This window comes from Musa acuminata, chromosome BXJ2-4, assembly GCF_036884655.1.
Source record: "Musa acuminata AAA Group cultivar baxijiao chromosome BXJ2-4, Cavendish_Baxijiao_AAA, whole genome shotgun sequence".
NCBI lineage: Eukaryota > Viridiplantae > Streptophyta > Magnoliopsida > Zingiberales > Musaceae > Musa > Musa acuminata.
The window spans coordinates 45,416,394-45,433,474 of NC_088341.1; the positions used below are offsets into that span (position 1 = coordinate 45,416,394).

At 42.0% G+C, this 17,081-nt stretch overlaps 1 protein-coding gene across 1 annotated transcript; it reads left to right on the forward strand.

Annotated features, from left to right (window-relative positions):
- Positions 1-12,861: 12,861 nt before the first annotated feature.
- On the forward strand, positions 12,862-14,048 carry LOC135609269 (cytosolic sulfotransferase 5-like). Its single transcript, XM_065102378.1, has one exon. The coding sequence runs from the start codon at positions 12,917-12,919 to the stop codon at positions 13,937-13,939; it is 1,023 nt and encodes a 340-aa protein (XP_064958450.1). The 5' UTR covers positions 12,862-12,916; the 3' UTR covers positions 13,940-14,048.
- The last annotated feature ends 3,033 nt before the right edge of the window (positions 14,049-17,081 follow it).

Genomic DNA, 17,081 nt, shown 5'->3' on the forward strand with positions numbered 1-17,081 from the left:
CCCATCAACTAGTATCAGAGCAAGGGGTTTTGGTGATTTAATTTTTTGTATTTGAACATGGAGGCCAGTAATGTTTCTTGCATGATTAGTTTAAATGAAAACAATTGGATAATATGGAAACCAAGAATGGAAGATCTCTTGTATTGCAAAGATTTGTATGGACCTTTGCAGGGGGATAGTGCAAAATCCATAACTATGACAGATAATAAGTGGAAGATGTTAGATCGAAAAATAATTGGGTTTATTCGACAGTGGCTTGATGATAGTGTCTTTCACTATGTTTCTATTGAAATTTCTGCATATTTTCTTTGGAAAAAGTTAGAAAGTCTCTATGAAAGAAAAACAGCCGGCAACAAAGCTTTTTTGATCAGAAAACTTGTGAACATAAAATATAGAGAATGTGCTTCTATTGCTGAACATTTGAATGAAATGCAAAGTATTACTAACCAGTTATCCTCTATGAAAATGTCTCTTGATGATGAGTTACAGGCATTGTTACTTCTCAGTTCATTACCAGAAAGTTGGGAGACACTAGTGGTTTCCCTTAGTAATTCTGCGCCAGATGGTGTTGTCACTATGAGTCAAGTAACAAGCAATTTGTTGAATGAGGAGTTGAGAAGAAAGAGTTCGGCAACATCTCAAAATGATTCACAAGCACTTATCTCAGAGAACAAAGGAAGATCAAAGTCTAAAAACAATTCACGCATGGGTAGAAGCAAGTCAAGATCAAGAAAAGATATTGTTTGCTATAATTGTGGTGAGAAAGGACATTACAAGAACCAATGTAAGCAACCTAAGAAGAGGAAGAAAAAGGGAAAAGAAGTGGAGTCTATATAGTCAAAAGATAATATCATAGCTACAATGCATGGTGGTGATTATTTGATTTTATCTCCTTCTGATAATATTTTTTCTTGTGTGTGTCAGGATCTTGAGTGGGTGAATGACACAGGTTCTACTAGTCATAGGTGCCCAGCAAGCCAATCACGTGAGTGATGGCACATGTGACTTGATACAGAATCTTTTTGCTTATTATATTTTGGCGTATATCACTTTATAACTATTGCATAAATGCATATATATATATTGTGATGTCCTTGGATTTGTGCAATGGGAATCGGATCGTGATGAGATCACGATAATGAGATCGATTCACCTTTAAACACATATCCTAAATAATCCCGGTCATAGGTTACTCGAGAGGGACATCGTGATAACCGGATAGACTGGTGTGCTGTATACCCGTCCATATGATGGATGCAGCTAGTCTCATAGCTGCTCATGTAGGGACACTAGGGATACATTACAGGTGCTCATTGGAGAATGAGTTCACTGATTGATCCGCTTATGGAATGCTGGATGGTTGATGATGTCTTATTGTCAGACAACGATTCCGTAGTCCTAGTGGTGTATCTGGTCCATAGACTTGAGACACCAAGAATGTCCTGTATGAGTACTCCACTCTTTGATACCAGACTTATAGGTTTGGCTGTCCCAGATCTAGTACAGTTGGTTATTGGGAGTGGTAGTCGACCTTACGAGGGCTATTGAGTGTCGACAAAGGATCATCCACTCTCGGCGTCATGAGAGGAATATCCCATGTGTTCTTGCTCAGACAAATCCCTGGCCAGGGTCATTCGGGTTGAGAGAGAAAGAGTTCTCCGGGAGAATCCGATTAGAGCAAGACTCGAGTAGAAACCGTATGGGTCTGACATCACCATGCTCGATATACGGTCTCTGAGATATTAGATGGATGAGGGACTATAGGTACATGGTAACTAAGGACAGACAGGTCCAATGGATTGAATTCCCCTGTATCGTCTGGGGACTACGGCGTAGTGGCCTAGTACGTCCGTAGTCGATGAGTCGAGTGAATTATTACAGAGATAATAATTCACTGAGTTAGAAGGAGTTCTGACAGGTATGACTCACGGCCAGCTCGATATTGGGCCTAGAGGGTCACACACATATGGTAGGCATTGCGATGAGTAGAAGTTTAGATATGAGATATCCGACGGAGCCCTTGTCTTATTGGATGCAGATCCAATACCCACTAGGGAAGGACCCATTAGGGTTTGACACGGGATCTCTATAAATAGGAGGGATTCACAGCCTCATAGGCTAGAGTCTTTGCTTGCCCTTCCTATTCTCCTCTCCCTCTCCACCTAAGAGTAGGCATGGAGTTTTGAGGAGCGTCGTCGCAACCCTGCTGTGTGGATCACCTTTAGAGAGGAGGACGCTTGACCTCCTTCACCCTCTCCTAAGGATCTGCAAGGAAACAGGGATATACGATCTCCCTAGGTAACACAATCTCTATACGCAGTTTTGTGTTTTGCGGATTTTTGCGCACCAATCTTCGCACAACGACGAACATCTTTTTGGGAATCGGGGATTTTTATTTTCTTGTTCTTCCGCTACGCATATGATGTCGCCCCCCATGATTTTCCAACAGTGGTATCAGAGCCAGGTTGTTCGTGCGAATGATTGGTTTTGAACTGCGTGTATTATGTTTAGGTTGACGTCAAAATCGTTGACGCAAAAACAAGGAAGGGCAGCAACAGTTGCTGCCCTCGATCTGCATGCCTGCAGGCGGCACGCCCGCTGGCGGCTGCTTGCTGCAGGCTTGCGGCCGGCGGGCTGGCGGCGCGGGCTGAGGCACCGCAGGGCAGAGGCGCCTGTGGCCGCTGCTCCCACGGGCAAAAACCCCGCAGGGGCGGCCGCTAGCGAGGCAGCACCGCCTGCGGGCGCTGCCTCGCGGGCAGAACCGCCCGCGGAGGCGGCGGCGCCCGCAGGAGCGCCAACCTGAAGGGGCAGCACCGCCTGCAGGTGTTGCCCCGCCGGCAGAACTGCCCGCGGAGGCGGCGACGCCCGCGGGGGCGCCCACCTGCAGCGGCAGCGCTGCCCGCAGGCGAGGGAAGCGCCCCGCCCCTCGCCGCACAGGCCGCCGCCAGCAGGGTGGCGGCGACGGCGGCAGCAGCAAAGGGTAGTAGGGCATTAGGGTTTTCTGGGCAAAAGACAGTTTTGCCCCTCAGAATTGAGAAATTCCAGTTTCTGTCTTTTGTCCAAATTACGAAAATACCCTTAGGAATTGAGAAATTCCCTATATGTCCCTGATTTCAGAAAAATATTAATTAATTAAAAGGTTTAGTTGATTATTATTTTTATTATTATCTAGTAGTCCTACAATGATGATGATTATTTATACATGTGATGTATGATGTGTGGACGGATGATCATGGACCGTGTGATGTGTGTACTTGTGATTATTATTATTGAGGTCTGCGAACCTCTATTATATTTCTCGTTTATTGTCGGGCCTGTGTGCCTATGATTAAGTTGTAATCACATGAGGAGGCGCAGCGGGAGCGTGGATGCGATAGCGGGACCCACGAGACGGACGATCGTGATGCATGGAGATGCATCAAGATGTCGACGGAACCGACGAGGACGAGATGGACGATCACAGGGCATGGAGATGCACCGTTGCACACATAGATCTTGATGTGAGTGATTAGGCCTACTGGCTCGGGCCTAATCATATTAGGTTGTGGTCCATGATCATCTGATGTGATTGCTTATACACATACTAGATATGTATATATATTTGCATGCGATGTAGATATATATTAAATATGTATATGTGTGACATGTCATATTAGGAGACCAAATTATAGAAACATCTCTCGATAATATTAAGTCGGTAAACGTGAGGCAATTAGATTGACCCACGTGGCCTTCCATCGTTATGAGTAGGAACCGATTCCCGGTGTAGGTTGAGTTGGTCGTGTCCCTCGAGACTCACCTATATCGCGATTCGCTATCTTGCTTACGACATAGAGATGTCACCGGTGACCTGAGGGCATGGTATGCTTGGTCGAGTCCCTCGAGAGTATATCATCAAATCAGACTCATCTTGTAACGAAGGTGTTGACTTAACCGAGCATCATGGTTGGTCGAGTCCCTCGAGACCATGGTGATTCAGAGGCCGAACAGGACGGGAATCACAAGGAGTTGTGATCGGCAAGAGTTGCCTACATTTTAGGCTTAGTGTGATTGGTCGAGTCCCTCGAGGTTACACTAAGACGCTGATTGGATCCTGATCCCCACTAGAAGTTTGCCGGAGACTTCCGTTTCACGTGCTGAGGGTGTCGCGTGACTCGTTAGTAAAATAGTGGGAGCATATTAAGATAGAAGTCCATATCTTGATAGTTTATTTCTTGCAAAATCTGCATGTTATTCATTTCTGCTACATCTTTATTTTCAGAAAATGTCGCTTTCAAATCCCTTACGTGGCATACTTGATGTCAACCGCCTCACTGGTCCAAATTATACGGATTGGCTCCGTAACTTGAGAATTGTTCTCACAGCGGAGAAAATCGTGTACGTCCTTGATACAGTGATGCCTACGCCCGAAGAAGGGGCAAGCGAGGATGAGATCGCTCGCTACGTGAAATACATTGATGACTCCACTCTTGCTCCGTGCTATATGTTGGGCTCTATGACTCCAGAGTTACAGAGACAACATGAAAAGATGGATGCCAGATATATTCTCCTATATGTCCGCAAATTGTTTGAGGAACAGGGAAGGATTCAACGATATGAGATATCCAAAAACCTTTTCCGTGCTAGGATGACTGAGGGGACACCGGTTCAGAACCATGTCCTAAAGATGATTGAGTGGATAGAGAAACTCACAGGTCTAGGAATGGTCCTAGAGGATAATTTGTGTATGGACATTGTGCTTCAGTCCCTACCAGATTCCTTTTCACGGTTTATAATGAATCTTAATATGAACAAGCTTGAGGTGACTCTCCAAGAGCTCCTCAATATGTTGAGGGAGGCAGAGAGTACTATTAAGAAAGAGAAGCCAGTTCTCTACACTGGTGAGACCAGAAAGAAAAGGAAAGCAGAAAGGTCCCTTAAGAAGGGAAAGGGCAAGGGCAGACCAGGTAAAGCAAAGGTTTCTAAGAAAGACCCAACAAAGGATAAATGCCAGTGCTTCCATTGTGGTAAAGATGGGCACTGGAAAAGAAACTGCAAAGAGTACCTTGCAGAAAGGGCGAAACAAAAGCTTGATGAAGCTTCAGGTACATTCATGATCAGTCTCCATTTGTCAGACTCTTATGATAACACATGGGTATTGGATACCGGTGGTGCTTATCATATATGCAATTCGTTGCAGGTTCTGGCAAGGCCTAGGAGACTAGAGAGAGGCGAGATGAACCTCAAGATGGGTAATGGAGCAAAAGTTACTGTATTAGCTGTTGGCGAGGTCGCCCTATATCTGCCTAGTGGAGCTTTTATTGCATCATATGCATGTTATTTTGTTCCTTCTATTATCAAAAACATTATCTCCATTTCATGTTTAACAGTTAGTGGATATAAATTTATTTTTGAGAACAATGGTTGTTCGATATTATTAGATGATAAGATCATCACGAAAGGAACATTGCATAATGGTTTATTTATGTTAGACACCACTCCACATATCATGAATGTAAATGTGTCCAAAAGGAAACGAGATAAGTTGAACAGTGCATACATGTGGCATTGTAGGCTAGGTCACATCCATGAAGGAAGGATTCAAAAGTTGCTAAATGATGGATATCTAGATCCATTCGACTATGTGTCATATACAACTTGTGAGCCTTGCATTCGTGGAAAACTGACCAAATCTCAATTTAGTAGAACTGGAGAGAGAGCCAATGAGTTGTTGGAACTCATACATAGTGATGTATGTGGACCCATGTCAACTAATGCCATTGGAGGTTACTCTTACTTCATTACATTTACTGATGATTTCTCAAGGTATGGATATGTGTACTTAATGAAGTACAAGTCCGAGGCCTTTGAGAAATTCAAAGAGTATAAGAATGAGGTGGAGAACCAGACTGGAAAGAGTATCAAAACTCTTCGATCAGATCGAGGAGGTGAATACTTAAGTACAGAGTTTACTCGGTTCCTCAAGGACCATGAGATATTATCCCAATGGACACCTCCTTATACACCTCAGCTCAATGGTGTCTTTGGAAGGAGAAATTATACGTTATTAGATATGGTACGGTCCATGATGAGTTTCGTTGACCTACCCATCTCATTCTGGGGATATGCCCTAGAAACCGCAGCTTACCTTCTGAACAGAGTTCCAACTAAGTCGGTATTGTCTACACCATATGAGATATGGAAAGGGAAGAAGCCTGATATTAAGGTTGTTAAGATTTGGGGCTGCCCTGCCAATGTTAGAAGACACAACCCCGATAAGTTAGAATCAAGGATAGAGCGATGCAAATTTGTGGGATACCCCAAGGAAACTTGTGGGTATTATTTCTATCATCTCGAGGACCAAAAGGTCTTTGTAGCTAAGAGAGCAGTGTTCCTTGAGAAGGAACACATTCTTGACGGAGACAGTGGGAGAATGATAGAATTGAGCGAGGTTGGAGAACCAAGCTCAAGCACCACTCTACAGCCCGAGTCTGTTCAGGTACCTAATACACAAGTATCAACTTTACGCAGGTCTGATAGAGTATCCCATCCTCCTGAGAGATATGTGGGACATATTAGAGCAGATGATGTAGAGGATATTGATCCTCAGACCTACGAGGAGGCTATTATGAGTATAGACTCCGGGAAGTGGCAAGAAGCCATGAATTCTGAGATGGATTCTATGTACTCTAATAAGGTTTGGAACCTAGTTGATGCGCCCGAAGGTATTGTACCCATCGGTTGCAAGTGGATCTTTAAGAAAAAGATCGGAGTAGATGGAAAGGTAGAGACATATAAAGCAAGGCTAGTGGCTAAGGGGTATCGTCAAAGGCAAGGTGTTGACTACGACGAAACTTTCTCACCCGTAGCAATGCTAAAATCCATCAGAATTCTATTGGCTATTGCAGCACACTATGATTATGAGATCTGGCAGATGGATGTGAAAACTGCATTCCTCAACGGGAACCTCGAGGAGGAGGTGTATATGATGCAACCTGAGGGATTCGTGTCCAAGAACTGCCCAGATAAGGTGTGTAGGTTGCTTAGATCCATTTATGGACTAAAGCAAGCTTCCCGAAGTTGGAACATAAGATTTGATGAGGCAATCAGATCTTATGACTTCGTTAAGAACGAAGATGAGCCTTGTGTATACAGAAAGGTAAGTGGGAGCGCTATCACCTTTTTGGTGTTATATGTGGATGACATCCTCATCATTGAGAATGACGTAGGAATGCTATCCACAGTAAAGACTTGGTTATCTAGACACTTCTCCATAAATAACTTAGGGGAAGCATCCTATATTTTGGGGATTATAATCTATAGAGATAGATCCAAGAGGATGCTTGGCTTGTCCCAGTCCAGGTACATAGAAACCATTGTCAAAAGTTTTGGCATGAAAAATTCCAAGAAAGAGCGAACATGGATATGATACCTTATGCCTCAGCAATAGGGTCTATCATATATGTCATGCTATGTACTAGGCCTGATATAGCGCATGCTCTGAGTGTCACGAGCAGGTATCAGGCGGATCCAGGCTTCGAGCACTGGAAAGCAGTAAAGTGTATCCTTAAGTACTTGAGAATGACTATGGATCTTTTACTAGTATATGGAGGTAATAGCCTTAAGGTTGAAGGCTACACTAACTCAAGTTTTCAGTCTGATGTCGATGATAGCAAGTCGAATTCAGGGTATGTGTACACCTTGAATGGAGGAGCAGTGTGCTGGAAGAGTTCCAAGCAAGATACCACTGCTGACTCGACCACAGAGGCGGAGTACATTGCTGCATCAGATGCAGCAAAGGAGGAGTCTGGGTGAAGATGTTCATCACAGATTTGGGAGTCGTTCCGAATAGCGAGAAGTCGACTTCCTTATATTGCGACAACTATGGGGCGATTACTCAAATAAGGGAACCCGAGTCTCATTAGAAGTGTTCTGAGTAGGTTCCAGCTTATTAGAGAGATCGTAACCCGAGGAGATGTAGCAGTGGAAAGAGTTCCATCCGAATATAACATTACAGATCCACTAACAAAGCCGTTGTCTCAGATTGTCTTTGAGCGTCACAGGAGTCTGATGGGGATCAGACACATAGGTGATTGGCTTTAGGTCAAGTGGGAGATTGCTAGTCATAGGTGCCCAGCAAGCCAATCACGTGAGTGATGGCACGTGTGACTTGATACAGAATCTTTTTACTTATTATATTTTGGCGTATATCACTTTATAACTATTGCATAAATGCATATATATATTGTGATGTCCTTGGATTTGTGCAATGGGAATCGGATTGTGATGAGATCACGATAATGAGATCGATTCACCTTTAAACACATATCCTAAATAATCCCGGTCATAGGTTACTCGAGAGGGACATCGTGATAACCGGATAGACTGGTGTGCTGTATACCCGTCCATATGATGGATGCAGCTGGTCTCATAGCTGCTCGTGTAGGGACACTAGGGATACATTACAGGTGCTCATTGGAGAATGAGTTCACTGATTGATCCGCTTACGGAATGCTGGATGGTTGATGATGCCTTATTGTCAGACAACGATTCCGTAGTCCTAGTGGTGTATCTGGTCCTTAGACTTGAGACATCAAGGATGTCCTGTATGAGTGCTCCACTCTTTGATACCAGACTTATAGGTTTGGCTATCCCAGATCTAGTACAGCTGGTCATTGGGAGTGGTAGTCGACCTTACGACGGCTATTGAGTGTCGACAGAGGATCATCCACTCTCGGCGTCATGAGAGGAATATCCCATGTGTTCTTGCTCAGACAAATCCCTGGCCAGGGTCATTCGGGTTGAGAGAGAAAGAGTTCTCCGGGAGAATCCGATTAGAGCAAGACTCGAGTAGAAACCGTATGGGTCTGACAGCACCATGCTCGATATACGGTCTCTGGGATATTAGATGGATGAGGGACTATAGGTACATGGTAACTGAGGACAGACAGGTCCAATGGATTGAATTCCCCTGTATCGTCTGGGGACTACGACGTAGTGGCCTAGTACGTCCGTAGTCGATGAGTCGAGTGAATTATTACAGAGATAATAATTCACTGAGTTAGAAGGAGTTCTGACAGGTATGACTCACGGCCAGCTCGATATTGGGCTTAGAGGGTCACACACATATGGTAGGCATTGCGATTAGTAGAAGTTTGGATATGAGATATCCGACGGAGCCCTTGTCTTATTGGATGCAGATCCAATACCCACTAGGGAAGGACCCATTAGGGTTTGACACGGGATCTCTATAAATAGGAGGGATTCACAGCCTCATAGGCTAGAGTCTTTGCTTGCCCTTCCTATTCTCCTCTCCCTCTCCACCTCAGAGTAGGCTTGGAGTTTTGAGGAGCGTCGTTGCAACCCTGCTGTGTGGATCACCGCTAGAGAGGAGGACGCTTGACCTCCTTCACCCTCTCCTAAGGATCTGCAAGGAAACAGGGATATACGATCTCCCTAGGTAACACAATCTCTATACGTAGTTTTGTGTTTTGCGGATTTTTGCGCACCAATCTTCGCACGACGACGAACATCTTTTTGGGAATCGGGGATTTTTATTTTCTTGTTCTTCCGCTGCGCATATGATGTCGCCCCCATGATTTTCCAACAGGTTCTTATCGTGCTACACCATAGAGGGAGTTTTTTGCTATATACAGGTCTGAAAATTTTGATGTTGTCAAGATGGGCAACTATGGCACAACAGACATCATAGGCATGGGTGATATCCATTTAAAGACCAACCTAAGCTGCAAGTTGGTGCTTAAGGATGTGAGACATGTGGTTGACTTGAGGCCGAATCTAATTTCAGTTGGAAGGCTAGATGATGAAGATTATGATAGTAGATTTCACAAAGGGCAATATAAGCTCAGTAAGGGTTCTCTTATTATAGCTAATGGAAAGAAATATCATACTTTGTACAGGTTGTAGGCTAAAGCTTATGGTGAGCAGTTAAATGCTACAGAAAAAAACTTCAACATGGAGTTGTGGCATAGGCGATTGGGGCACATGAGCGAGAAGGGGTTGCAAGCTCTTTCCAAAGGTATACATCTGAACCCTTGTATTGATTGTTTGGCAGGTAAGCAACATAGAGTTTCATTTGCTAGTCATGCTATGTCTAGAAAAATGCATGTCTTAGACTGTGTTTATATAGATGTATATGGTCCTTTGAGGATAAAAACTCATGGTAGATCTGTTGATGTTCTTGGTATAAGTTGTGCACTTTATTTTGTCACTTTTATAGATGATTTTTTCAAGAAATTTTAGGCCTATGCTTTGAAGACTAAAGATCAAGTGATTAATGTCTTCAAAGAGTTTCATGCCATGGTTGAAAGAGAGGTAGAAAAAAATTGAAATGTATAAGATCAGTGGTGAGTATACAAGATTGTTTAATGACTATTGTATGTCACATATGATCCAACATGATATGACAATTCCTAGTACACCTCAGCATAATGCAATTACAGAGAGGATGAACCGCACCATCATGGAAAAGATCAGATGTATGCTTTCACAGGCCAAGCTACCTAAAAGGTTTTGGGATGAGGCTTTGAGGACTGCGGTTGATGTGATCAACTTATTACCATGTACATCCCTAAATGGTGATGTTGCAGAGCATGTATGGTCAGGAAAAGATGTTTCCTACGAGTATTTGAGAGTGTTTGGTTGTCATGCATTTGCACATGTTCCAGATAATGAGAGGTCCAAGCTGGATGGTAAGTCTAAACGATGTATTTTTCTTGGCTACTCAAATGATCATTTTGGTTACAGGCTTTGGGATCCAGAAAAACAGAAGATGTTTAGAAGCAGAGATGTAGTATTCTTTGAGGATCAAACTTTTGAAGATTTGAAGAAGAAGGCAACAGCCAATACTTCTGTAGAAGGATTAGCAAATTATGACCCAGTTATTCCTCCAGTATATCAGGGTGATGGGGGAGATGTGTAAGAAGATGGTGTAGAGCCTGATGTTGATCTACCTACAGGACATGTTGAGCAAGAAGAAATATGAGGGCAAGTTCCAACAGAACCTCAATTGAGAAGATCTTCTAGACAACGTCAACCTTCCAAAAAATAGTCTATAGATGAGTATGTAATGCTTACTGATGCAGGTGAACCAGAGAGTTACTAGGAAGTAGTTGAAAGTGAGCAGAAAGAGAAATGGTTAGTTGTTATGCAAGAAGAGATGAATGCTCTTTAGAAGAACCACACTTATGATTTGGTACTGCCACCAAATGGAATGAAGACCTCATCAAAAGAAAGACATGAGATATGCCGACAACTGGTCGGCATGGCTTCACATTGAGGAGTCTTTGGACAGCCTCCCTTATGGGCTGAAGGGGGAGGTTGTTGGGCTGACAGCCCACAGATTCAGCCCATAGTGGGCTTGGGCAGCCCACAACCCACATCCTCTCTTAACCTAACCCTAATTAACATGAAGAGGGGTGTGGTGGCTGCGTTTTGGAGGCAGAAAAAAAAAACATAAATAGGGCAGCAACGTGGGAGAAGTGAATAGCCACTGGATTCCAAAGAAAATGAGGAAAATAAGGCAGAAAATGAAGAGAAAGAAAGGGAATAAGACAAGGACAACGCAGAGAGGTTGTTCTCAATCATCTAGTAGTGTTCTCATCTCAAAATTTACAATAGACTCTTGCTGTGATTACTTGAGGAGATTTTAGATATTATAGGTAGTGACATGTTCTTTGTAAGGATGCCTTTCTAAGGGTGGCAAATGATAGGGACGATTTTGCCCCATGCCAACTCATCTATCATAAAGGCTGACACCTAAATAGGGCTCAAAGTCGCTAGCCCCAAAATGACATCATAGTATGTCCCAATGTGCTCATAATAATTGCTTTATCTTATTAAGATTAGATATCATAATGATCAGGTAATTATTCTAATCTTATCCCAGGCCAATCAGCAAGAAAACTCTGGGATCATGTATAAAAAGGAACCAATCAACTCATGGTAAGGGGGAGACTCTCTATACGCTAACTTAGACATAGAGTTTATATTGTTGTTTTCTCATCTTCATTGACTTAAGCATTAGAGGGGTCATGCTGGGCAACCCTCGACACTGGCCTATCATGTTGGATCATCGACCACCTGAAAATACCCAAACGACCCAGCCCCCAGTAAGGGATCTTGCAACCAAGAAAATCCCAGTCCACCTACCCAATCATCTTGAATCGAATCCTCACCAACAAAACAACTTCCGACCGAATAGTCGTGCGGTCTCGCCCCATCAAATCTTCCAGGTCAACAAAAAAAAAAGTACTTGGATGATCCTGCACCATCGATAATAGAACAACCAGATCGACTCATCATGTACTTATGATATCATTATTGTGAAAGTATAATAATAAATATTTCACAAAGTGTAGATCAACCGGCTGCAAATCATTATATGATCGCATCATTGTGAAGAATTAGAATATACACATTAGAGTTGTGGTGTCATTAATCAAATAACTGCTTAGAATAATAAATAAGAATACAATATAAGCATGATAAACAACTATGCTATCTAATACCAAAACTTCGAAACGGGATAACATAAACTAAATGGCAAGGGTTGTTAGGTCACAAACTTCAACTACTATAAAACCAACCAACTTGTCTCATCAACATTTTAAATGTCAACGTCTTGGAGGCACCTAAGTATTATCACACCATTCTAAACTCGCCTTCAAACATTTTACACCTGACGTTTCTGACCACGTCCAAATCCAGATTTCGTTTACACTATCTAACTTTTCCTACATACAATAATCTCTAAATAACTATTACGTCACAACGGTTACGTCATGACAAAAATCATAGAGATTAAAATAAATTTTAATTATATATATATATATTTATTTATGTATGTATGTGTGTGTGTTTGCCTAAGATTTAGACAATTGGTAGATCAGCCTGAGTTGCCTTGTCCCGCTTTCCCATGGCCGATGCGTTCGGATCCCGCTTTCCATCGAGGATCGCAGAAGAAGCCGAGAAGGAAGAAGTCCGCCACCTGACCTATCAACACTTCACACATCTGGTGGCGGCACTACCAAGCTTAGAGTCCGGTTTTGTCGATCCATTCCACTGCTACAATGGTTGGTACGGGTTGCTGACGAACATCGTAGGCACCATGGTCGACCAAAAATACTTCAGAGCTCGCCCCACCGACGTACTAATCGCCACCATCCCCAAGTCCGGCACCACATGGATGAAAGCTCTCGTCTTCTGCACCATAAACCGCGGCTCCCACGTCGACTCCCGACATGCCTTGGAGTCCTGCAATCCCCACGAGTGCATCCCCTTTCTTGAACTCCAAATCTACACCAACAACCGAGTACCTGACCTAAGCAAGCTGCCACCCCCGCGACTCTTCTCCACACACATCCCCTTCCATTCCCTACCGGCGTCGGTGGTGGACTCCGACTGCAGAGTCGTGTACTTGTGCCGCAACCCCAAGGACAACTTCATATCCTTATGGCACCACAAAAACCGGCACAGGACGAAGGCTAACTTAGAGCCATGGCCGCTCGAGAAGGCCTTCGACAACTTCTGCAAGGGCTTCTCTTTCTTTGGTCCGTTTTGGGATCATGTGCTCGGTTACTGGAAGGCGCACTTGGAAAGGCCACAGAAGATACTATTCGTGAAGTATGAGGAGCTGCTGCAGGACACAGTAGCTCAGCTGAAGCAGCTGGCGGAGTTCCTTGGCTGCCCCTTCTCGGAGGATGAGGAGAAGGAAGGGGTGATCGATGGCATCGTGCGGTTGTGTGCCATGGAGAGCTTAAGCAATTTGAAGGTGAACAGGAGCGGCACGACGGACTTCGGGCGTTGGACGGTGGACAACAGCACCTTCTTCAGACGCGGTGTGGTGGGGGATTGGCTGAATCATCTCACGCCCGAGATGGCTGATCGATTGCAGAAGATGACGGAGGAGAAATTTGCTGGTTCTGGTTTGATGTTCTAAGGCACATATCTCGTAAGAATAATATATGTGTGTAATCCGACTGATCTGAAGGTGTAAGATCGATGAAGCCAATTTTCTTTTCTTATTTCCAAACTTTTTTGCTTCTTTATCTCCTCGAAGACAACGACACATTTCTTCATCGTTCTTCTTCGTTTACCGGAAAGGCAATCGTTGGTGAGGTTTACATGCAGCGGTTATACTCCTCTGATCCTTCTTTTTTATCTTTTCCAGATCTAAGGTGCTCGATGAGTGCTTCATTTATGGCGTGTTTGAGATTCCTCAAATACGATTGTATTGAAGAGAGAAGAAGCGGCAGAATGATGAAATCAAAGAAGCCATAGCAAGATTAATTGCTTCAAGCAAGTCTTCGAGTATTGTTCTTCTGTGTAAGATTACAAATATCATATACACTAGTGCAAGTCTTCGAGTCTTCGAGTATTGTTCTTCTGGCAATTCTATTAGAAATGAAAAAACAATAGTGCAAAAGCTTATAAAAAGTCAGGTTCACATAGATTTAATTAACATCCCAAAATCCATTACAAATAAAATCCAAAACCAAACGATAATTCTCCAATTCAGAAACATTATAAAAAGTCAGGTTTACACAGATAGAGACACATCCAAAATCTAAGGATCCAAGATAGTGTTAATTAAAGAACTATTACCCATAACCATAGAAAATTGATCATGCAACATTTCAAAAGCAGGTAAAAATAATCACCAGGACCAATCATTCTTAGTAGAAAAATGAATGTCCCAAATGTCAATATTCTCATATTTAACTCTTACCACCTCAAACCATAAACTATCATATTTGTTCAAATATTGCAAGATTCTCCTCTCCTGCAAAGCAAACCTTATGATATAATAGTGACAATCTCCTAAGGTAAAAGATGTAAACCACAAGAAACTTTCCAATCGACTTCATCACCCATCAAGAATTATAATCTGACATCCAAGTGACACTCAAAAAATTGAATAGGAATAGAGTTCAACATAGAATTAGTTAATACAATCCTACTTGTCTATGATAAAATTTTTCCTGTCAACTACCAATCCAATCTAGCATAAGTTGAATCATACTAAAAAGCAGAGTTTTACTCGCTCTTCTAGGGGCAATAAGGGTTCCAAAATATTTGGAAACTCTCCTCCATAAGAATGATTATTCCTAGAGAAAAAATTCTCGCAGTTAGGCAAATATATCTTCTGAGTTATGAGGATCTCATAAGTGTAAAAAATATTTCTAATAAATATATTTTTATTATTAATTTCTAAAATTTTACTTTTAATTTTGAAATCTATTCTCAGTAAAATGGATTGTAAACATCATTTTCTTGTCACATTTTTCTTACCGAAAAAGATGCATTGGACAGACCAAAAATAATAATTATGTAATAATACAAATACATATGATAAGTCAATATTTGATCGGTTTACAATTGGTGCGACTCGCGATGAATTGTTCGCTTTGGGTGATGAGTGTACCCGTATGATTTTATTCTTTTGGAGCTTGTGAACTCTAAAAAATGCGGTAAGGATGACCCGATAGACTTATGAGTCCTTGGTTCTCATACTCCTCACCCAATATGAGACTAAATGTCCTTATCAGTGCTCCTTTCCATAGAGGAGCCAAGGGCCCAGGGCCTCCCTTCTAACGCCAAAAAATTATTTTTTGTGTGTCATTAATCAAAGAGTCAATACGGCCTGGTTTAGCCTCGAAAGCGTGAATCTATCCTAGAAGCCCAAATCGTAATAGGTGGACTCTTTAAAGGTGTGGTTCGTCTACTAAAGGAAGTTCAAATTCATCTCGATGTGCGCTTTAGCCTTATTTGGTGATGCTCTACAGCACAATTAGTCAGCATCATCAGGAGATTTCTCAATCCTACTAGACATTTTGACTATTAACTAGACTATTAACTATAATGTCAGAGGCTCAAGTCATCCTTCTAACGTTAAAATATTATTTTTTATATATCATTAACGAGAGTCAACGAGATCAAAATATGGAATTATCTCGTAAGCCCAAATGGATCACTTGGGTGACAAGTAGACTCTTAAGGCTTTGCTGACTTGCGGCAACAGATCAGTAGTTCTTTGGTGGTATGGCTCATAAAGAAAAATAAATGCCCTTATCAACTTATATCCATACTAAACAAGATTTTAAGGACAATAATTGCATCGTCCTAACAAGAGATCAGATAGTTACGATTCATTACTTCTATTTATACTTCTACTTGTGTTTTTCTTTCCTTTTTTGGACTGTAACAGTTGGGTGTCCATCTTCTCTGTCATTACATGTTACTGACAATAATGGAGAGCTTCGTTGCCGTGTTTTTGTGGTCACGAAGACACAAAACGACGTGCACACATTTACTGGATGAGACGTACCCCGTGATCTTGTGTGGGGACTACCAAGTGTAGAGTGCAACGTTGTCAACCCAATCCACCGCTACAACGGCTGGTATGGGTTTTTGATGAGCATAATAGGCACCCCAAAAATACTTCAAAGCTCGACCTATCGATGTACTAGTCGCCACCATCCCCAAGTCTGGCACCACGTGGATCAAAGCCTTTGTCTTCTCCACTATGAATCATGGTCGTCGACTCCCGACATATTTAAATAGTTAATTACACATTGGATTTAGATTAAGATTAATAGACAAGGGTGAGGAGATTTGTTTAGATTATGTTGATTTTTTCATTACTTAAAAAAATATATATATTATTTTTTGACTAATATAAATATGTGCTTATGAATGAATCTAAAGTACTCTTACTCCCTTCTATTATTTTCTTTTCTTTCTTCTTCGAGTTTTACATAAATCCAACAAGTGTGATATCATAGGTTAGTTTGAAAAAGATAGTGTGTCGATTTAAAAAGGAAGAAAAGATCAATAGATAAAAAAAAAAAGATATTGGAGTAAATATTTTCAATCAATTTTTTCTATCTTTAAAGGTGAAAAATATCAGTTTTGGATCATTAAAATTAGACATCTATTTATTTCATAAGGATTATAGAATTTGGTAAAAAATAATTTTGCTAAGTATGATCTACAAGATCTCAATAATATTAAAGATCAAAACGATCAAATGAATAAGAATATATAGAAAGATGCAAGAGCTCTAATTTGACACTTTTACA